General features: G+C 42.5%; 1 protein-coding gene across 1 annotated transcript in view; it reads left to right on the top strand.

Annotated features, from left to right (window-relative positions):
* The window catches only part of LOC139686996 (vitellogenin-like), a 112,977-nt gene extending 92,750 nt beyond the window's left edge, over window positions 1–20,227 (top strand). The window contains exons 19-23 of the mRNA XM_071584060.1: window positions 234–398; window positions 603–870; window positions 3,354–3,502; window positions 16,435–16,665; window positions 19,769–20,227. Coding sequence (XP_071440161.1) covers window positions 234–398; window positions 603–870; window positions 3,354–3,502; window positions 16,435–16,665; window positions 19,769–19,930 — 975 coding nt within the window. The 3' untranslated portion in view covers window positions 19,931–20,227. The remainder of the gene's footprint in view (window positions 1–233; window positions 399–602; window positions 871–3,353; window positions 3,503–16,434; window positions 16,666–19,768) is intronic.
* The last annotated feature ends 4,388 nt before the right edge of the window (window positions 20,228–24,615 follow it).

Consider the following 24,615-nt stretch of genomic DNA (forward strand, 5'->3'; position numbering starts at 1 on the left):
TCCCAGTCGATTAGACGTACTTCGAAGATGCATCACTCGCCTCCGGCTGAAACTCGAATGATTACGTTTCCTGTGCACATGCCATGCATATAATCCTCGTGCTGCCATGTCTCCTATTCCAGGCTATCCAGTAATAATGTGACTCTTTCCTTCATAATGATTCCTTAAAATGAGTTGCTGGCGGTCGAAAAAGGATAAAAATGTATTGATCGGCAAAATATTTTCATTGGCAGGGCACCATGGTACGATCGGTAAGGAAGGCCGCGGTCCTTCAAGGGAGAAAGGACGCCGAGGAGTGCGCAAGAGAAGGGCTCAACTTAGAGCCAAAATGCAGGGGCATCTTCGAAGAAGCGGGAGCTCTTGATCGCTACAACTTCACTCTTCGATCGAACGAAGGCGTAAGATTTTCACCTTTTCACTAAGACTTCAAATAAATGCAATGTGGTGCGTTATTTTTGATAGAACATGAATGAATTGAGTGTAGAGATAGTTAACGAAAGCGGTGTGTATTAATTTCAGTCGTCCGTAAAGAAATCTGTGAGAGGTACGTACGGTTTGTTGCTTTAGGGCTCTTGATTCAATTGCGTACCTTTTTCTTTCAGTTCACCTCTCTGGCTAATTCGTACTTCCTGAATGAACTCAAATATTGGTACTACCCGTACTTTTCGGAAGTCAGAGCCAACGACGCAAATTCGGTGGGCCAGGCAAGCATAACGATCGACGTTTGTCGAACCAACGACTGCATCAATGGCGGGGTGAGATTGCCGAATGGCAGAGTTAACTTTGATCGAGTGCCCACGAACCCTCGCCTCACATCCAACCTGATGCTGAGCCCTGTGTCTGGCTCGTTTGCTTTCTTGCAAAGTTCATGTGAGTACTATTTCGAGAGAATGTCGGAAAAGAAAATAACCTGGATTTTATTTACTATTATTCACGAGTTCACGGGTAATTGCCAATTGTGTAACATTTGTCATACTGTAATTTTCACTGCTTAATATATCCGAAGGTTTTGAATCACGCTGATGCAACAGTTCTACGTACCCATCATCTAAATAACTACCCCGCGATCCACCAAAATTGTGTGTGGCGGGGGTTGCAAGCACCAGGTGGGGTGGGTAAGGGATAAGGGAGAGGAGGGATATTTAAAGGGTTAGGAAAAGTGAAAAAAACATCCTTTAATATCCCTAAAAAAACGTGCGGACCCATATAATTAGGATTATATACTATTAGAAAACTTAGTTCCAAACAAGTGTCAATTTCATCAACGGTAGAAGTTGTCGGGTAAGCTGAAAAGGAGGGAATAAAAATGGACGAGAACAACTTATGGGATAGACCGCCACCATAAGCAAGGTAGGCCACGCACAACTGAAAAGCAGGAAGGGGAAAATTCTCATCAATCCATGGGCGTGCAACTTACGGTCCCAGGCCCCAGGATCACAAGTAGAAAAGGTGACAGGTGCCTGCTGTTGGTGGCGGACCGCGCGAGGCATCGCCTTCGCGGAGATAGGAATGGAAGGGGGAGCTTGAAAATGCAGCAATAGACGGTAGGGAGTGTTGTAACATGCACTACATTAATTGTGTTTGTCCCACTCGGGCATGTGGGAAGGGATTTGAAAACCAAGCACTCGAGATTAGAGTAAAATACATGCATATAAGTAAAACTAGCGTACGAAAATAATCTCGACGGAGTGTTCTCATTTAGTGTTTCAGCATTGTAATCTCGGATATAATGGCTTTTTTTTAATATTGAAAGTTAAAGAGCAAAATGCGAAATCGTTGAATATGTTAGAATTTCAATTAAACCACCAACTTTGTATATGCGATTTTTTTTAATGATGTTACCTACGCTGTTAATGCTTCGTTGTTCTCACAGAAGGAATGTCATTTCATTGTGACAGAGAATTCATACTGGAGACAAAATTTTAACAGAGGGGTAAAATACTTTAGGTGGAAAAAACTTGAGCATAGAAAATCTTTAGAAAATATTGCCCATAAGATTGCCTATCGGGTTATTTTCCACTGTTTCCCACAGAGAGAGCTCACGATTGCTATGCGGTAGACATTCCAGCAACGTTCCGTCGAAATGTCTACAAGATGTTGGGGTATTTCCACTCATGCCTGGCTGTGTTATGCTAAACGGATACTTAATATTCTTGGGTCAATTGAGTTGCACTGATTATTGCAAATCAAAAAATAAACAATGATAAAAAAAGTTTAAAATTAACCAGCGTAACGTCCGTAATATATGATGGAATCCCAACTGCCCTAATTGTCTTGTGCTGCTAGTGACAACAGTTGCTGGCCTGCAGAACAGCTCGTCCCTCGCCGCGCACAAAAAGAACGGATTTTGAGATATGTCGTCCTCACGTTACGTAGCCTTCAAACCATCTTTCTCTGACGTGGATGTTTCCCAATGTGTGTAATTTGACCAATATACCATTATAACTAACAAAAGATGACCCTAGATAATGAATTGATTTAATTGTTGTATCTCTACAGGACCATAATTGCAAGCTTGTTTCAGGTTTACGTACAAAAACTACAGATTCGCATCCAAGTGAATAAAAATGGATAATAATTTTGGGGCAAGATTCAAAACTGCAACGTTGAGGTGAAACTAAAGCAGGAGAACTCATGAACTTTGACCATTTCGGCTAATAATCTTGTATTTTTTCGTCATAGAAATGGTATTAATGAAGCATGAGGCCTGTATTGATGTCGTTACCATCGTGAATGGATAAAAATAGAGACGTCGTAGCAAATAGAGCATTTTTTAAAATTCAAAATTATAGTCAATGTCAATCAAATGACCTCGCCTCCCTCAAAGGAGGACACCAGTTCGCATAAATAGCTCACATTCGCATTTCAGATTTCTCCGCAATTTCCATTTCATTTTCTATGTATTTGACCATCTGTATTACCTTAAACGTTTTACGTATAATACTCGTACTTCAGGGGAAATACCTTAAAATCTTTAATTCTTCTTTATTGCATGTGATGCTGAATTTAGGATAAAAAACTATAGATTTTGCGGAACATTTAAAGCTTCAGGGGCCTGCAGTTTCTGTTAAATCTTTGAGCACTGTATGCCTTTTACATGATAAAACGTATCGTGTTGCATTTGAGTTTTCATGTTATACAAAAAAAACCTTTGACTAATCATTGACAGTGGTATTAAAAGTTGAACCTGATAACAATAAATTAACAATAAGTTTGTCTTCCTTATTCAATATGAAGAAATAAAAGGTTCATCAAATTGACCTCTTTGTGGACGACAAATGTATGTAAGCTGTTCCACTCCGTGCTGCCTTAGCGACACACAATATTCCAACGCCGAAGGTCTTACTTTACAGCATTCTGCAGCTTGGAGCAAAAGCGACTGGTGACCTTTGACGGGGTGAAATTCGAGCCGCATTTGAGTGATTGCTGGCACCTTCTGGCTAAGGATTGCTCTGGAGTGTCAAGAGTTGCAGTGCTGGCTCAAAGGAGGCATAATGGGACGGTGAGTTAAGAATAAAAGTGATGCATCTGGAATGCTGTGGAACAGGATGGCAATAAAAAAACTTGTTAAATTCATGGCACCATAAATTTCCAGTGCTTTTCGTAAAAAAAAATCATGAAAAATTCGTATGTTTTAATGGGAATGCTGAGGAAGATGAATACCAAAAATCTACCCAGCTATTAAAATGTTCAAGTGCCTTGGATGGTCCCATTTTTGGGATGAATATGTGATTACATGTCAGGAGACGGCTATAAGAGTATGTGGGCCAGAAATTACCCCAGGGCCTTACGAGGACGTAATTAAGATTGTCCAGGCCATATACAAATCGCACAGTTGTAAATATCCGAGAGAGATAGTTTGGTAATCGTTGTGAATGACGTCATACGAAAGCTTTAAATAACTCTACAATTTTAAATAATCAAGATAAGGGGTATCCATCGTTTAATAAATATATGATTACTTTATCCTGAATTTTCTTCTACACAAAATTGTCCTTATACTGGTTTAAGGCTAATTCCATGGGTAGCTGAAAATAAATTGCAATGCCTAATCATTTTCAGCATGGCTTCGAGATGTTTGTTACGTCAGCGGATGTCGTGAAATAGGAATCTTTTCATGTGTTTTATTGCCAATAATGGTTATTCCAGCTTCACTGTACACTAAGACGTTATTATTAAGAATTTCACTGTCAAATAAATGTAGACGATACTTTAGACCTAAGGCGTGTCTTGCAACTTCCAATAGCATTGACGATTTTCTAATTATGTGAGGAATATTTGTGCTGATTTTCCATTTCTTTGAAATTCTCCTTTGGTCAACAACCCATGGAGAGTTCCGAAGCAGTCGTTTCCCTTCCACCCAAATCCAGCGGCTGACTCTTTCAACTCCGGGTAGGAGTGGCCGTCCATATATATCCTCGACAAGTCTTTCGATGCGGTTGGTCACATTCGTATCTGCTCCTGCTTCCGCGTGATGGCGCATCGACGCCCGTTGGCCTACTCCCAAGTTTTGAAAAATATACGATCTTTCAGAATTGCAAACCATTTCTTGCACATATTTTCTCGATATGATGGTTTGATAAGTCGATTTGAGGTCGGAGATTGTTGATGGTTGGGAAAGTAACTGTGCTGCCGGCCTTTTTTTGACGCATTCGAGATTGATATGTGTTTTCGAAGCGGACGGGTTTGATTTGAAGTGGACAAAATTTATCTTTCTAAGCTTATGTCTATCAATCTGTATGTTCTGATATTTCAACAGAATCTTCGTGCGTATTTGCGGCATCTTTATACTAAATGAACGCTTTAAATGTGAGCATTTTGTTATGAAAAATTTTGATTGTCGCTCCAACTGAGTTTGTCGTGGTGAATGTGAGTGCGCTTGGTGAGTGACCGACCGCTTCGGCATCTGCGCTTTCCTTATTAAGGTCCGTGCTCAAGTTCTGATCGGATGCAGATTCCTCTGTCGACAGAATAGATTCGAACGTAATTTCCATACCGGAGTGTTGAGGTTTGGCTTTGTTCCAGCGAAAGATGAGCACGTTACAAGGCACACAAGGCGATTGGCTGCGCGTGCATTTCTTTCGCGGCACAAAGTATGACCGATGGAATCAGAGGGAAGCAATGGAAAAATGTCTCTGTGGATGTATCTCAAACCAATGACAGAAACTTCTCTTCAGCTCGACCAAATCCTTCGAGTGAAATTTCCTGTCACAAAATTACATGTTGCTGTATCAAAAGTTGGTCTCGAGCCCTTCCTCACTCGGATTTGAAATTTGTTCATTGATCCACTCGCCTTTCAGTTAGTGCCATGCGTGATGTGCTCATGGACCATCGTCCTAAGATTAAAGTTCCACCTCTTGGGTAGGCATTGTATCGATTCGAATAATTCGGCCGCTGGAGAGCCAGTGAAGAGGCAAAGTGAGTCATCGGTATCTCACAGTTACACGGGATAACGGAGTCCGCAAGGAAAAAATTACTTAGAAGATTATCATTAGGTGAATTTACAATGCCTAGTTACCACAATCTCCGTCGTCCTCAATTCAAAACAATGACATCCACCCATTTTTATTATTGTATTTTTATTATAATTCCTGAGCGGAATTCTCATTTCGTCTGACTTTTCGGTTGGTATATTTTTCATCCGAGAAGATACGTATCATTGGTGACTTACGGTCACCACGTGATTATTTGACATCAGCAACACCTAAACACTTCATGGTCACGGGATATCCGCAGGCGAGCGGATTAAACTGAGGAAAATATTATCTGCGGGGTAATTATGGGATATGAACAATTGGGTATTTTATGTTGAATCCATTTGATGATCGGGGAGCTTCAAAACTCGTTGAGACTCTCCCCGTTTCAGAAAAGAAGTTTTTCTATTATTCCAATTCCATCTCAGGGCATTAATCGAGGGGATTGGGATGGTGCGGCGGCAAACGTAAAGGCTTTCTACCCAGCGGGCCCGGATTCGTATCCCGGCGGCGGCAGATATTTTTCAGTGGTATCCCGATCCCTACTTAAGGTGCTTCGTGGAGGGCACTGTGAGTGAGTACGCCGTCCGTCGGATGGGACGTTAAGCCTCGGCCCCCACAACGCATTTCGTTAATGAACAATAGTAAGACTGCTCTCACCGTTTCATTCATCAGATATCCATGATTTTCTTCAATTGCTTCCCTAAGAGTCGAGAGAGAGAGGATCACATCATGAATTCTAGGAACACGATCATGATTTGATGGCATCAGAGGAGGTGCCGAAGTAAATGGCTGACGATGCTGGAGCCGTTTAAATATCACCTTCCTGGAGATGCATCTGCCGCCCAAATGAACAATGCCTCTTCCTTCGCCCCCCCACCCCCCCGCCCCACCAGCAACTCATAATCAATAGCCTTCCCCTTCGCGCGCGTGACCGTGGGCATTCCCTGCCACTCGCCATCTCCTTTGTTGGCGTCCATACGCCCGTTGTTGGCAAAAAGCATCCCACCAAAAAACGTCCCGCTTAACGTCTCCATTCCGCCTTGCGTGGTGTTTCAATTACCCCGGAGACGGCTTCCTACGTGGGCCATAAACTCGGGTCCGTGGGCGGTGGGCCGCAATGCCGTCACCGAGACGTCCCCGCGTCACGCAGTCCCCCCCCCCCTGGGGTGGAGAACGGTTCTTCCCTGTGACCGCTGGCCTTCCGTCTGCAGCTTGGTGATCAGGCGCCCTGCAAATCGAAGCTCCTCCCCATTACTCTTCGCAGAGCCAGTGTAAGAACATAGCTCTGCTCATTGATAGTCGAGAGTTCGACTCCGTTTGCTTTAGGAATTTTCACCGACGACCTCAACAGCCAGTCCTTCCCACCGCCCCGCATCTCCAGCGGGCATCGTCCCCCCTCGCCTCCCCCTCTGCAGCAACTCCACTAATTAGTCATGGCCCTTTCATTATCTCAAGGGTCCATTCTTTCAGCCTTCAGCCTCAGTAGCTGACGAGCTTGCTTTCTTCTCCGGCTGTTACCACACTCCTCCCTTCGTGCCGAGCGCGTGCCTGGGGGGAACATTGTTAGTGGCCATGCTTCCGAGCTTCGTCGTGCCATTGCTCCGTTATGAATGTTTTAATATTCTGTCCGCGAACAGTCAGGTATCTGGTAATGATTTCCTATTATGGGACTTCAAGGGGATTGATTCGTTCACCGTGGCAGTCTCCTTAAAATGGACACATTGGTGGGCGACTCCGAGGATGTTGTTGGGGACGTTTAGGGTTTAGGGTTAGGGAGGAAGTCTCCAGTCATCAGTTTACTCTTGAACCCTGAAATTTATTTTTTCGCCAATGATACGCTTTCTGTTGAATTCCCTCTCTTTCCCTGTCCAATAATTTCCGATAATTGATAATAATTGTTAACTAGATTGACAGATTTTTTGGAAAAAAATCACGAGGCTAGTGTATGTTTCAGGAGTAAAAACAAATTCCCAGAGAAGAATATACTCGTATTCGGAAAGGGTTCTTCGTTAATATAACAAATTTCCTATTGAAACATTGACTATTTTATAGAAATCACTTGTGTAGAGTATATAATATAAAAATAAATAAAATAGTGCTCATGGTCTTGTTCGACTCAAAAGGTGTTATCCGCAAAGAATTTGTGCCTCAGGGACACACAGTGAGCAGTTAGTTTGACGTGTAAGTCCTCGAAAGGCTGTAGAAAAGAGTGCACAGTTGGAGGCAGCACCATGGTCTGAATTCAGTGGCAACGCTCATCTACATTTACATAATGCCTCACAAACCACCGTAAGGGCGTGTGGCGGGGTGTGTTAGGTCACCACCTGTAAAAAGGAACAATACCACATTCAAAATCAACAACATGAAAAACTTCACCCACAGCGGTGTACACACTCATGCAAAAATCCCTTCATCCAACACTTATGTAAACACATATCCCATGAACCAACAAACAACTGCACCCCAGGATGCAGCACGAAAGCCATCGAACAACGCGCAAGCCAGAACACAACAAGCAAGAATGCGAAACTCCACCACCACATGAACATGCAACACTAAACGCTTTCCCAAATGATGATTGTGAAAGGCAGGGAATGCGACCCAACGTTGCAGGCAGCGGGCGGGTCCCCCCGCGGAGAGGTATAAGGGAAAGGGCTCACCTTCCTCGTGGCCGAGTACCTGGCCAAGCTGGTGGCCCAGTACCTGGCCAGGTGGCAACGCTGCCCCAGGCGCCCTGAGGTGACACCACCGGACTTATGGCCGTTTCCAAGAATAAAAAGGAGCTTGAAAGGCGACCATTTTAGAACGCAGGATAAAGTCAAAAAATGTGTCCGAACGAGGTTCCCGCCGACGTCTTCCAGGAAATGCAGAGGTGCTGGTATCGGCTTGTCGATGCACAAGGGTGCAAATTTGAAGAATTTTAGTAATATGTAATTTGATCTGAAATCAAATGTTTTGCCTGATAGGTGTGTGGTATGTGTGTATCGGATGGCATGTTGCAAGGCCGATTTGCATCTGTGTCAGCTAAATTCTTGGGGTTTTAGGGGTCGTTTCATTGTGAAAAAAGCATGGATAAAAGCACTGCTCACCTGAAACTAGGGACCAGTCCAAACAATAGGTTGCCAGTGGAAGGATCTACACGAAAGAAGGCGGAGACCGTTCCTTAGCTGGGAAGATTATGGTGACTGCTCTATTGAATTCGCAAGGAATAATATTCATTTAATATTTAGAAAAAGGCCAAACGATTACAGTTACGTAATATTCATCGCTATGAAAATCGTTTGAAAAGAAATTGCAAGAAAAACTATCACGATTGGTTCATTAAAAGTCTTTTCCATCACAAAAACGCAGAATACCTCTCCTCTGCAGTTGTCAACACAAATGGTAGGGTTACTATTCCGACTTATTCTCCATTCAACTTACGGTCTCCAGATTTGGCTCCCGCGGGCTACTACCTGTTCCACAGTGACATTATATCCCTGGTGGGAAGGAGATTCAATCCAAAGGAGTTAGCGGTGGAAACATATGCGGTTTTGCAAATTTGGAACAGTCACATTATTTCACAAATCTGAGCAGTGTTGGGAGAAATATAACAGCTTAAAAAAGAGACGCTGAGAAAAGGAAATGATGAACCCCGGAAAATTAAGTGAACCTTCTAGCAGTGCCCAACATCTTAACAACAGGATCAATGTAATTTGGAAAGTGAAATTTAATGAATTTTAGATAATCATTTTCCTGAAGGGCTATTTCATAATGCTTTCAGTTGTTGAGGAATACGCAAGAGTGTATGATCTGGACACCTGAAACTAATACCCTGCATGCGTGTATTAACTGGTAAACATAAAATGTCTCCAGCCACTGAAAGGACGCGCGGGAGGAGCTGCTTGGATACCAGTCAAGTAAAATGAGAGAAATGTGTCTGGAGAGGAATTTTTGACTCTCTTGGATGTATTCTTCCCATTTTTGTGCTATATACACGAATTGAACAAGGGAAAAACTAGACTTACTCTTCTACAGTATGCTTCTGTTTTCCTACACTAGGCTTCGAGTATTACCATAATTTCATATTTAAATTCACAAGATAGGAAATTTTGCGAATGTAGCTTTAATCTCTCAAAACAACCAGTGTCTCTTACCCAGATTAGCAATATTTTTGTGATACTTGTGTTCATTTGGTGCATTTCTTACGAACTTAGGCGCTAAATACGTACCATGATAATAAATAATGTTGACTAAGTAAAGACTTTATTCAAATTTCATTCCACTCTTCGGCCATTTTTCTGCAAGTTTTCATTTTCCATTCAGTTCGCTGGAGGTGTATATTTTTGTGTATACTTTTTGTATTCTTGTTCTGTGTCTTTTGGTGCCCGCACAAAGGATGTGAACCCAGAAAAGAGAGAGTGCGTAACGGCGGAGTCACGTAGGCCAGCACAATTGAAGTATTTGTACGTGTGATTCTCGTGGGTATACAATGGCACACGACTGGGCGCCTGCACCACTTTTGTGCCATCGGAGCCCTTTTCTAACATTGGGCCCATTTCTCAAAGCTTCGATCAATATACAAGTCCTATGACAACATTTTTAGATGTGCCATGAAGGATTCCGAAAACATGAAATTTCTGAAAACTAAAAGTGTTCTGTAGGAACACATTTAACTTCATCGGAAGTTCCGACACTATTATGTACACCGACTACGAGGACTTGGAGCTCTAAGAAAACCGGCCCCAGGTCATCAGGATCCATTCCATCCTCATTCCATCACTACGACTTGCCTCTTAAGCCCCTCTGCCGCCTCAGTTTGATGAAACCTTCTGATGTCTTCCCGTCGTCTATCGAGCCTCGTCGTGCCAACCGCTGCAATAAGCATTCTCATGCACCTTAGCTTAGCTACCCAACCAGTTCCTTTCATTTCGTTCCCCTCTCGTATGCCCGACCTCCCTCCCAAACATCTTTTTCTCTATTTGCTAGCTTCATATTCCCTGTTACATATTTCGCGTTCCAAACCTCTGCCCTAATTGCATCCACTTTTTACCAATGTCTCCATCTTGTGAGTCGGTATTTGCTCGAATTAGTAGAGTGGGATGGAGGGTTCTCAGATATCTCCACCCGGGCATCTGAAAGGCAATTATATTATATCTGGAATATTTTAATATGAGGGATCCCATTAGGCCACATTTGTGAATGCAAGAATGCATTTCTCGGGAAAATGGTAGAGTCATTTCACGTTTACGGTAACAGCAATCGAGTGCTAGGGTCGATGTCGTGAGCTTTAACCTGGCCATCAGCCATGGCAGTTAATGAAGGACAAACCCTTTTGGTTTGGGCTCTCCGTGACTCCTGGTGAATATTTTTCTTCTTATTAATGACGGTGGAGTGTCTGAAGTGCGTTTTGATCGTGGGATGCTTTATTGTTTAATTTCACCTCATGATTTTGAGGAAATAATTTTCGGAAGGCTGGAAAAGCTATCGTTAATACCATCTATATCTGCAAAATATTCCAAAATGGCGTATGGTGAAGTTATTAGGACGCCAGCATGTTATGTAAAATTATTCGCTTCTACAGAAATACATAATATTTTTTTTTAAGGTAATCTACCGGTTAAGGTAGGTTTTTCGATGGACACAACCACCAAACAAATATTTTGTGACTACTAACAAAACACAACCCTAAATTCTACTCTACACCAGGTCCCTCTTCATCTCTGAGTACTTTCTTCCGCCCTTCATCCCGTCCAACATCCCTATCCTGTTCCTTCCCTTTCCTCTTTAGCCCAACATTCTACCCTCTATCACAGTCTTCAACATCCCACTGCCGGTCAACACCCCCTTCATCCACTTTCCCTGCCTCCATAGGATTGCTCCCAACAAACCCCTCTCTTCGCCCACCATACCAAGTACTTCCTCATTTGTTTTCTTCTCTGTCCATTTCACCTTCTCCATTCTTCTCCACACCCACATTTCAAAAGCCTCCAGTCTACGTCTATCCTCCTGCTTCAATGACCACGTTTCCGCGCCGTAGATAGCTACGCTCCATATCAAAGTTTTTACGAGTCTTTTCTTAACATCCTTACTCAAAGTCCCCGTCATCTACTCCCTCCTCCTCGTGAAAGCCTCTTTGCCTAGCGCAATCCTTCTCCTTACGTCCCTACTACTTTGACCGTGTTGGTCCAAAACACTACCGAGATACGTAAACTGTTCTACCTGCTCTAGTTTTTGCCCTCCTATTTTAATGTTAAGCTTGCCCTTTTTCTTTCTAGAAAATCGCATAACCTTTGTTTTATTAAAGTTGATTCTCATCCCATACCTGTCGCACTGAATTTCCAATTCACTCAGCAATGCTTGCAGCCCCTTGGCTGACTGACAACCTAAAGCTTGGTCATCAGCAAACCTAACTGATTTTACGAATTGCCCGCCCACTTTCATTCCTAACTCCAGTTCTCCCATGCCTCTTTGATCATTTCCTTTGCATACAGGTTGAACAGCAACGGTGATAATGGGCAAGCCTGCCTTGCACCCCTTCCTAACACTGCCCATCCTGACTCCCCGTTTCCCACCCGCACCTGAGCAGTCTGAGACATGTACAGGTTGCGGATTAGCCTCCTTTCCCTCCAATCTATTACTATTTTCTGCAATATACTCATTATTTTTTCCCAATTCACTCTATCAAACGCTTTTTCGAAATCTACGAAGCAGGCAAATACATCCTGGTTGTATTCTATATTCCTCTCGATTAATAATCTCATTACTGCAATGGCATCACGCGTACCTCTCCCCTTCCTAAACCCAAACTGGTCATCCCCTAAGTAATCATTGGCCCTATTCTCTATCCTTTTGTTTATGATCCTGAGAACAACTTTAGCTGCGTGGGATATCAAACTAATTGTCCTATAGTCCTCACATGACGTGGCCTTTACCTTTTTCGGAATCGGAACTAAAACTGCTCTCACAAAGTCTTCCGGCCAGATTCCCTCCTCATAAATGCTACGGATCAGCCCATATAGCCTCTTCCTCCCACATTTTCCTAAGCATTTTAAAAGTTCCACGGGAATGTTATCTACCCCCACGGCCTTATTTAGTTTCATCTCCCTTAATGCCCTTTCTATCTCATTGTCTAGTATGCCTGGACCTAAGCTGTCTTCCTCTACGTCATTTTCTTTTTCAATGTCTAACTCTGTTGGTCTGAGTTCTTTACTATACAGTTCTTCTATATACTCCTTCCATCTCTCTTGGATCTTTCCTGCGTCAACTATTACCTTACCCGCCTTATCTCTAACTATTAGCATAGCTCTTCCTTTCTTACTTCCCGATAACGATTTAACTTTGCTGTACAGCGCACCGATTTCACCCTTCCTCTGGAGACTTTCCATATCCTCGCACTGCGTCTTCCACCATGCGTCTTTTGCCTTATTTGTTGCCCGCCTCAATTTATTGTTCAATTCTTTGTACTTCATTTTGCCTAATTCTGTATTTATATTCTTCCATTTTCTTCGCTCATCCATCTTTGTAATCATCTCATCCGTGATCCATGGTTTCCTAGTCCTTTTAGCGTTAACGGTTCCAATAGTGTCTTTTGCGGCTTTAGACAACCCTTTTTTGATCATTTCCCATTTTTCTTCGATAGTAATAAGCCCTTTACCATCCTCCATGATTTTCTCTACCGCCTGTTTGTATTCCTTCCTTTTCAACCCATTTAATGCTTCTACATTCCATTTTCTAACTCGCCGCCCCTGCCTTATCTTTTTGAAACGTACGCTACATTTCATAACAACTAAATTGAGTCCGCATCCGCTCCCGGAAAGCTGTGGGAATTTATCACACTATTCCTAAACCTGTGTCTAACCAGGATATAATCTAGCTGATATCTTCCTGAGTCACCTGGCATTTTCCATGTATACCTGCGTCTTTCGTGGTGTCTAAACCAAGTGTTGGTGATGACTAACCCCTGTCTCCTGCAGAACTCAACTGCTTTCTCCCCGCGGTCATTCCTCGTGCCTAAACCGTAGTCGCCCACCTCATCACCATCTCTTCCTTCGCCTACCGTCGCATTCCAATCCCCCATCACTATCAAATGTTTCCCTGCAGGAACACACGCGATCATGTCCTCTAACTGATCGTATATCTTATCGACCTCTTCTGCCTTATGGTTGCTCGGTGGCATGTATACCTGAATAATAACTAAGTTCGTCGGTTCTGCTTTTATCTTCACTAGTAGTATTCTATCCGTTACCTGCTCTATGTTGACTACGCTTCTTCCTACCTCTTCATTTAATACTATGGCAACCCCTCGTTGGCTCTCGTCCCCACCGCTGTATATTATTCTATACTGATCACTCCAGTAATCCCCGCTATCTTTCCATCTCACCTCGCATAGACCTAAAATATCTATATTTCCCCTTTCCATCTCTTGCTTAACATTCTCCAATTTCCCTGTCCTCATCATTGTCCTAACATTCCACGTTCCTATTCTAACTAATTTTGTCTTCTTCTCCTGCGTCTTCTGTCCTGCTGCTGCTGGTTTTCCCTTGCAAGGGTTTCGTGGGATGACGACCGCGGAAGCCTTGCCTCCCCCGCTGCCGGGCACGACACACGGCCGATTGGGCCGAGCCCCGTGGTTGCCAGGACTCAAATTATCTCTATTGTCCATCATATTTTTCTAGGGAATGATAATTGAGGTGGTTTCCCGTTGCCTTCCTCAATAGTGTTTTTAACGTGACACCATCACTTACTGGCCGCCCCACTGGGGTCAGACGCCATTGCAGCCGCCTCACTGAGGAACAGACGCTGCGTGGACTACCTTTCGTCTGGCTCCTAACCTTCGACCTATCTGGCATGGGTGACCCTACCAGGAGCAATAATTATTACTCCCGCCAGCACAGCTCTAGGGGTCATCGGAACGCACAAGCCCTTCCACCACGTCAAGGTTGTAGTCCGGGGAGGGATACATAATATATTTTTGCACAATCAGGAACCAACATACTTGCACGTGCATACCATAATAAAATACATCATACAATAGAAGGTGCGATTGAGTAAAATTTTTAATGTTGTTCTTTGAATTTAAAAAGTTAGAATGATTACTTCTGATTATGTAATAATTAGATATTGTGCGAGGGGAAAAAAAACTTTTTTTTATCTGTCAGTTCTGTCATCTATCTTTCTTATTTTATCTTGGTATAAGCAAAATGAAATGCGGGGCGATAATAATTCCCTCCTTCGTATCACTGTTAAACTCGGAGGTTGTGCCCCCATCCAATAGTATTTGTTTCGCTTGCTCTCTTTGCGGCTTTCAGGAATCCCCATCTTAACCTTTCCAATGTACCCGTTATGCTTACTCGTTTCCTTTATAAATATGAGGCAAAACTAGCGAAATTGAGTTTCTACATATTGAAATTGGGTTTGGTAAAATATATCTATTCGTGGGACGCTAACATGGGAACGTCCGGGAAGGGCCGTTGTACAACTCCCATCGGATATTTAGACGCGCCATTGACAAGCAACACCAATGCTCTTGGTGGCACGCAGAACTGGTTGATTTTTGAGCATGCACACCTTGAATGTCCCCTTATCTGATTTAGTTAATGAGAAACTTTCCTTACGCCTCTCGTTACTCTTCTCTGGATTTGATCGGCTCAGCACCAGTGAATTTTGCATTCCCTACATTGTTATACACAGTTTTTAAATTACGTTTTGGCGGCTGAGTAAGTTCCTCCTTTGTTAAAATCACCCTCGTCTCCTCTCTTTCATTTATTGACTACAGAGAAAACCACCCAGACACTGTTCTCCTGAAATAGACTCTCTTTCCACAACTATTTTCCAATTCTAAATTCTAGAATATGCTCGCCACTTACACCCTAACTTTATTCATATTACGATGTGACATTTAAGCTCGCATAAGCTAGTTCGATCAGCGTACACCTTGTCTATTTTAGCTCCAGCTTCCTTTCACAGAGGCTTTCATGGTGCGTGGGCTTTAGCTCTTTCTGCTCATTACCAAAATGTTTATTTCTCCTACGAAAATTATTTCAAAATATGGTACTTAAGAATTCCGATCAAGAAAATAAAGCGCAGCTATAATTTCAGTCATTGATCCTCAAATTATTTTCCTAATTACCCGCCATTTTTAACGAGTAAATAAAAATTCCGCTGTGGTTAGATTATAGCTTTAATATTTCGAAAGGCAAGGCATTCGGTATTGATCGATCATAGTGCGTCAAACGAATGAAAATATTCTTGAGAAAGTTGTTTGCATAACAGCCATCGTTAGCACCGGTATGAGCTAGTAGGAAAGGCGAGCACCAGCTGAGGTCATTCGCGCTATTTGGGATAGGCAGGCAGTGTGTTAGGAGTGGGATATTCGGGGAATGGAGAGAATTCCGGGGTCAGCATGAGCCTACTCTTGACAATTGGCGCCAAGGAGCCACAGTTTAACGTCCCATCCGACGGACGGCGTACTCACTCTAAGTGCTCTCCGCAATATGCCCCAAGTAGGGATCGGGACAACAATGAAAAATCCAGCCACATCCAGGATTCGAACCAGGGCCCGCAGGGCCTCGTTTGACAAATTGTTACTCCCTTAGGTTATGTTTAGGTACTCTCTTCCAATTCATTTTTCCTTAAAAACATTAATTATTTTATTCTCATTCATTGGACGCGATAAATATTCATCGCCCAAATAATTTTTCACCTTTTGGGAGATGTGAATATAAATGATAGCCTATCCATTTTGCGTATAATCAATTTCGTAAGAAATTTCACTCCTTGCTTCCATGGACGAGTCCTCGTCAAAGCCCGAAGTTTTGTTGAGGGAACATTCCGGATTTGAATTTCTCAATGTTTCTTTCATTAAAATGACCAATTCTTGATAAGCGAAGACAAACACGTGTTTCGAAAAAACCTGTCCCAGCTGAGGAAATCTTTTTCCAATCTCGGCTCTCCTAAGAAATGGGTATTTTTACAGGAGCTGGAGTTGAATCTGGATAATTATCGGGTACTTCGGCTGCTCCCCGGCCCAAGGGCGGAAGTGAATGGGCGCCCAGTGGAAATCGGCGTGAACAAAATGGCCGAGGTCAGCGACCTTGCCGGCACCACTCTCATGGTCATCACGAAAGGCGTGGACCAAGCCATCGGGGTCAAAATACCCACCCACGGCTTTGACATCCTTTACGCTGATTCCGGAGCTCTCATCACGGTAGGTCACTCGGCACTTGAGTCACCGCAAAAGAGCGTTGACGTCATTTATTGCGGCGGACATTTTAAAGGCATCCACGTCGGATGATTTGAAACGAAACAGCTCCCCCTGCTTGACCGTTCACTCTCTGCTCTTCTCACGCGGATGAAGAACCTTTCTCTCTTTGGAGGAGGATTTAAACTTCTCTCTGCGACAAAAGAAATTATAATTTGACAGCCCTTCCTTTCTGATTTGGCGCATATCCTTCATGCATAGTATAATAATTGGCGCCCCTCTCAGAATTAAATTATCGTTCTCATTTCAACAAAATGAAAACGCTTTTCAGTGTCCTCACCAACATTTCATCTAAATTGACCACTGTTTTCATTGAAATTACTTTGAAAAGGACGCAATGTCGAAGACTTGTCCGGTTTCTCAGTAGACATCGAATAATCCTGCAGAATTTAATGTGTGTTTATATTTCGGTGATAGGAAAACTTGTGAGTAGAGTATGCCTGAAATCTTTGATGTCAAGCCTTGAAGAGTGAAAATAAATTTTTTTCTTCAGTCCTCAGATGTCAAGAGTTATTCGTTCATCGAGGTCTCCTTGATTTTAAAGTCAATTTTCAGGGTCAATGTCTTGAAGAAACTTGGGCGATGGGCGAGATCAATAGAAATAAAATCCGTCAAGTTTAAAACAATTTCACAATCACGCCTTTTGTAATCCAGGGAAAACTGCACAAAAAAATTGATTGCGTGCATTCATTTTATCATTGATGGTTAATGTTCAATCTGAAAGGAGCGCTTAATTATTATGAATTGAGCGCTGAATTATCTGGAACTGTGGCGTAATCGTATCCAAAGAAATGGGAAAAAATATAGACATGGTTTGTATCAAAAGTGTCGGAAAATAAGATTTGTTTCAGACATTGCTACAATGCATAAAAATTACTCAAAGTAAATTCCTTGAGCGTCGACACACTTTTGCCGTTTTTACAGTTTTATCGGATGACATATTTAGTACAACAATTTTAAAGTGTAAAAATCATTCACCTTGACCGGGATCGGAATCCCTCGATATCCTGTTAAGCTACCGAGGCCTCCTCTGACACCCCGACATTTCTTCTGTCTTTTTAAGGAGCAAAATATAATGACGAAGTACGTACGGACGATGTCACCGGTATTCGTAGTCGTGCGCGTTGCGCCACAGTCCACGAGTTTAAAACCAACGTTAAATGCCGAAGGTTTTTTACCTTTCATAAATTGTTAAAAACTGCGGCATCTGCCGCAGATTATTAGAATTTTACATACTAAAGTTTACCTGTCCTATTTCTTAATTTCTCGACGTGACTGTGCTCTCGTATTTATGAAAATTTAGTCGAGAAGGGAATATGTTAGAAACTTTGGGTAGAATCAAATTCATTCCTGGATTCCTGAACAGAATTAAAAATCGATCACGTTGTAACGATTTTTCTTCCAGTCGAGATAATTTTTGCATCGTCCTCAAATTAGTTTCCAATCATATTTCATCTTTTTTTTGCAAACCCGTATTTCCAAAAATGTCTACGCATTTTAACCTCCTAAAATGAACCTTTTGAAGAAAGCAAATTTGGCGTAGGAATTTAATTAACATTCTAAACTTTGCTAAGGTCGTGTCATATGCCCTCTTTCAATTTTATTTATAGTACATGTGAACCATGGAAAAATCCATGCATTTAAATGCTGTTAAAGTTCTAATTGTTGGACCGTATCGAATCGAGATTCTATTTGAATTCTAAATGCTCTGTAGTCCTCAGTTATTCCAATTTCACCGGAGAACTTCACTCGTTTAAGCTGAATACTCATTTCTTGAATAGATAATTATCTTCCGTGCTAATTAAGAATAGTTTCATCAGACATGTCGTTAATGAATAAGAAAATTTATGAATGAACGTGCCTCCCGAATTGATTCACATAAGGAGCAAAAACTTGTAACCTTCGGAGGTATCAACGCGACCGGAAGACTAATAATTTACGACGCTGATTAACGCTAGTAACATTCACACTTTTCTTGGCACCATATACATTTTCTAGGAGCACGGAATATTTTCCGATGGAGCTGTATGGGCATTTAGGTGGGAATTGATCACTTTGGCAAAGCGAGATTTCTTATGACGCATGCTGACGACTTCACGATTGGAATGAAGTGCTGGGAGCAAAGTCACTTCGTGCGGGTGATGTCAGCCATTAAGCATTCAAAGCATTGACTAGGTTCAGCGTTCATACGCAGACCGTGGATCTTTCCGCCGTGCTTGATAAAACTTCAAGTGACAATAAAACTCTCTCTAAGCTCCAGTGTTTTCGACTCCAAGTATGCAAGGCAATGAGTGCAATGTTGCAATTTACGCATGGTGGGAATGGAAGAGAGCCGCGGGAATTGAAGATCCGTTAATGGCTAGAGCAACCCACTCGTGGACATGTGAGGGTGTGACCGGATAAATGAGAAACGCCCGTGAAATATCTTTTCAAGCGTTTATGGACGGACGCTCGAAATACGAGGCCTTGTGTATAGTTAACGGGGTGCCAAGATTATATTTAAGAGAATGTTTGTCCGAAGTAGTTAGCAACTTTATCCATTGTTCTACAAATTGGACTTCAAGTGATGAAATAAATTTTTCCAGTGCTACTCGACCTTCTTATTACATTAGTATTTCTGAGATAAAATTTTGGTTTCCGTACTACCTAAAACCCCCGCATTGTTATTATTTTTTAGTAATTGTGAATGAGCCACTTAATGCATTAAATCTTGATTGCCTGCTCAAATCAACAGTGGATTGGCCCTTAGAGCCTTAAAGAAGAGTGGAGTAATGGCGAGGAAAAGTTGGTATCATAACAATCTACAGAAATGTGTTTAAGTTAAGACTCATGTGAGCTGATATCTTGTTGACATCGATGTTATTATAGCACCGACATTATCAGTATCGGGATATGGGCCTGGGCGTTGGATTGCGACCACCAGGTGTGAAATGGTCGCGTTATCTTACTTTCTGCATCAATCCATTTAAGAAAACGTTTAGAAATTTTAAACTGCTTACCCTTGATGGGAACGCTCTTTGAAGAGGTAATATTCGTCCATTGTTTCCAGGCGGACAATAGCCTCAGGGGGCGACTATGCGGCCTTTGTGGTGACTACGATGGTCAGCAAGTGGGTGAGATGAAAAAGGCTGATGCTGGCATAGCGACATCAGTGAAAGAGTTCGTGTCATCCTATGAGATAAAGTCGGGAGGCCAGTGCAATAAGAATTAATTCCCAAGAAGAGTTTGGGAAGAAAGAAAATATCCTCTGCAGATAAAATATTAAAAAATGTGCGCCATATGCCTCTCGAAAGAGAAGCTCTAAATTATTCGCATTCGCAGCAATATAAAACATTAACAAACTCTTCACAGTTTGGCAAATGAGTCATATAATGCTAAATAAATAAGTATGGGCTGAATTTTTATTCAATGTAAAGAAAATATTAATTGGTCAATTGATTGTCTTTTGGTTTTGCCCATTTATTTTGTAAAATTTAGAATTAATTTGAATAAATTTTAAGCACTATGACTACATTTTTTCTTTTGATGTATGCATGCACGTACACGGGTATGCATACTTGGGCATTTGGGCAGACAGAGAGGCGGCAGATGAAAGCGTTTGGGCATTCCTAGAGCTCCATTTGATTTCAGCTTTACAAAACTAGGTTTAAATGAATATGAAATTGTAGATTATTTATGAAAACCTAAGGCATTGCAATTATAAAATAATAAAAACCCAAGGCATTACAATGCATTTCAGTTGCAATATTTCGGTTGTTTTAATTATGTCATAACAATTGCAATTTTATTTGACAGAGAACTGAACTCACTCATTCATTCAATGCTCTGCATTTGTACGACTGGCCGAAGCAACAATTATTTCCGACCTTACTTTAATTTTATTGCGCCGTGAAAGCCGTTTCGTCAAACGCTCATATTTAACTGTCGCATTTACGAGTATTTGCGTTTGGTTTTCAATTAGGGACTACATTTCTTTCTTAATACGACTTCCATTCTCCATTTATTGTTCATATGAACAATCATCACTTCACGTCTCTGAAGTTCTGCCCAATTAGTTTCGTTCTTATGTTTCATTAGAGTGTTGCATCCATGACCTTCCCATCTCCTGCTATTATATCTACTTAATGCTCATTCCTTATTTTATCACCCCATTTGATTTTTATCGTCCACTTCCGGCAACAGGTTTCCCTTCTACTCAGGTAGGCTCCCCCAACGTTCCACGCGAGCCATAGTCACACTCCGATGGAAAGTTCCCTCGCAATCCCCTCATGTCGCTGGCGTCTGTCTCCTCCGTGGGCATGGTATTTGCCCATCGCGATCGACCTCCTCTCAACCCGCCTCCTCTGCTCCTGATATAGGTCGAACTTCTTTCATCTTCTGGAGTCCACTTCTGAGGTAAGTCAAATATTCCACTTTTTATGATTTCTCTTTTCGTGCCGCAGCATTACTGGCCAGTTTATCCTTTGTGCATTCCATATTTCGTCAAGTCATAGTTTTGGTGTACGTGCTTAATAAGTCGTCTTTAATATTATACCCTTAATGTTCCACGCAATATTTCTTGATTCTCTGTGATAACTGCGGTTACGTCTGCTAAATAATTTGAGTAAACTTTTTCCATTAACTTAGGGTCATTGGTTTTGTTTCTTCGTCCCTCTTACTGCCTTTCGAAGGACATGTTGAAGAGTGCCGGGGAGAGCTTTCGTCAACATTTAATTGGTTTCTTTATTTTAGCATTGATTTGGTTTCTGTATGCATAAAATTCACGTAGTGACCACTTACTTGTCGAGCCAACAGTCTGGGTCGTTTTGGTACATTCCGTATTTCACCACTGAATCTCGCGTTCTCCTTCCTCCTCCACATTCCTTCCCCAATGCGATTCCAATGCCTGCCGTCTTCTGGTTACATCCTTCATGCATTTCCAGCTCTGCTGCTTCAGCTGCCCCCGAAGTCATCGGCGTTAGCAGTTTATTTCTTTGACTCCCGGTGACTCTAACCTCACCCTGACCCTCTTTGCCTATTCTTCCCACTTCCCACTCGTTCCTCGAGACATCACGTATCTCTTTCTTACACTGCGTTAAACCAATCGAACTGTTGTTCCTCCCAAATTAGTTTCTCTCAAGAGATCAAATTGGAAGACTGTTGTACAGGAGGATTATCCTCAGGTCCAATGTAGGCATCGAAACAGGTTGCGTAATAAATTTTTAACGAGAGGAAAAATGATAATATTTGCTCATTATCATGTACCCATTCTGCAGGTACAACTATGAAATTCGTTTGCTACATATTTTACCAATTTTAATTTCTCTTTAATCTCTCTTCTCTTTCTCCTTATTTTTCCTCTTCAATCTCTGTTATTGGTTTTGTTGCCAAATGGCAGAAGAGCAGATGTTATTGGCAAACATTTTTCGTGACCGTATATTTGGATCGCATATATGATCGTTTTGACGGGGTCATCAATTATATTCATTTATTAAATATTTCCGAACACAATGAGCAATTAAATTAGTTCTCATGGGCAGTACTCAAGTGTTTTCTGTCGATAGTAACATTTTATTCATGAGTGGGTGAACTTTTCTAGTTTTACTCATTAAAATATCCTTCGGACCTCAGTGCAAGGGAAAGTTGACTTATTTTTATTTACGTCCGGGGTTATTTCATGGATATTATATGATAATGCCTTCAAGTTTGCGCGCAAATAATCAGAATTTCAATCTGGTGGTTGGCTGATCATAGCTTTATTCCCCTTTCTGTGTCCTTACGCCCAAATACAGGGTCGCACCCAAAAGTGGTAGGACTGATTTTTTTACAAGACTTTTATTGACGATATACTATCATCGACTTAATAATCTTCAAAGTATGCTCCTTGAGCTGCTACACACTTAGTATAACGTTGCCCCCATTCCCCGTACGCCCGCTGGAAATTTTCTTTGGGGATGCCGTTGATGACCCTCGTCGAAGCCTCTTGAACGGCCTTTATCGAGTCAAAACGTCGTCCCTTGAGCTTCCTTTTCATCAGGGGGACGAAGAAGAAGTCCGGTGGTGCCAGATCGGGAGAATAGGGCGGGTGCGGCAACGTGGCAACGCCATATTTGGCCAGGAGCTGTCTGACGACGAGCGCGCCATGGCACGGCGCGTTGTCATGATGAAGCATCCAGCAGTTTGCGATGGCCGGTCGGACTCTTTGCATGCGTTCTCGGAGGCGGGTGAGCACCTGCACGTACAATTTCGCAATCAGTCTCCCCTGGTGGGACAAACTCCTTGTGAACCACTCCATGACGGTCGAAAAACACAATCAACATCGTTTTGATTTTTGATTTGCTCATGCGAGCCTTTTTTGGACGTGGGGACGCGGAAGTGTGCCATTCCGCAGATCATCTTTTCGTTTCGGGGTCATATTGAAAAGCCTATGTTTCATCACCAGTTATCACATTGTCCAATCAATTTTCATCTCGGTGCAAATTGGCTAACACTTCTTCGGAAATGCGCACACGCGTTGCCTGTTGGTCGACACTCAGAATTTTCGGCACCATCTTGGCGCACACCTTGCGCATGGCCAAATCCTGTGAAATAATGCGTTGGACGTTGGATGCAGACAGACCCAACTGGTCTGCAATTTCTTCACTGGTTAAGCGTCGGTCTGTGTTCAGCAGTGTCCTCACTCTGTCCACATTCGTGCCGGTTCTTGCCGTCGACGGCCGTCCGGAGCGATGGTCGTCTTCAACGAGCTCCCTACCCTCTTTAAAAAACTTTTGCCACTCAAATACTGTGGAACGGCTTAAGACAGTGTCCCCATAAGCCTGCTTGATCATATCGAGGGTCTGAGTTGCCGTCTTCCCGAGTTTCGCACAAAACTTCACGGAATAACGTTGCTCTAAATTCAGATTCATTTTGTTTTTCGACGCGGACAAAAAACTTGCTTCACTAAAAACGGTGTCCTCACTCAACGACAGCCCGCAGGCGACTGAGGTAGGTGTCGGTCTGTTGCTAAGAGCCCCCTCCACCTTACCCTGCCAGGCATACCCCCCTTCACCGCTCCGTTCGCGCCAGAGAAAATCAGTCCTACCACTTTTGGGTGCGTCCCTGTAGTTCTTCCAAACTTCACATCCAACTTTACTTGACCTAAGCATTCGTTTTATATATTTCATTTGAAATTCCTCGTGGTGCCGTATTCTCTCGTTTTCCCTTCTTTTCTCTTCGTAGCACGATACCTCAAGGTGCGCCCATGTGGTCTTTTCTCTACTCATCGTGCTCCGCACTGTAATTTCCTCCGCTGCTCATGTGTGTGCAAATTCCCCATTCCTCATTTTATCTTTGCATTTAATCTTCATCATCAGCCTAAAGTGCCATGTTTCGAAGCCTATTACAAACCTGGTCTTCTCTGTTCTGCTTTTGAAAAGGTCCACGTTTCTAAACCGTCGAGTGCCTCACTCCAATCGATTCCATCCTTTTTCTTGTATCTTCTTTTGTTTAACTTATTTCTAATTTACTTATTTTCAATTAACTTATCTCCTTTGATGATATTAGTTGCCTCGTCGTGGTCCACGCCTTCTTAGCTTGCCCTATTCTCCGCATGAGACCCTTCCGTCACGCGTCACGCTACTTCCGAGGTGGTCGACACATTCGCCTGTTCTGTGCACAATCCCTACACTTGGCGGAACGCCGGTTTCTCTTCCGCATGCTACGACTCCAGTTTTCTTCATGTTCGCTCTCTCGCCATATGTCTGAAGTGTGTTTTCCCTATAGCGTTCAATGATTCCTGCAGATATTCTAAATTCCCTCCTGCTCTTCCTCATTCATCCAAGGGGGCGGGCAGTGCTTTTCTTTTTTCATTCTAAGGAGCCTATTATGCTTCATTATTTCAATTAACCTCAGTTCATTGTCCTTTTTTCACTAGCA

The sequence above is a fragment of the Hetaerina americana genome, unplaced genomic scaffold (assembly GCF_022747635.1).
Source record: "Hetaerina americana unplaced genomic scaffold, ioHetAmer1.1.p SCAF_16, whole genome shotgun sequence".
NCBI classification, from domain to species: Eukaryota; Metazoa; Arthropoda; class Insecta; order Odonata; family Calopterygidae; genus Hetaerina; species Hetaerina americana.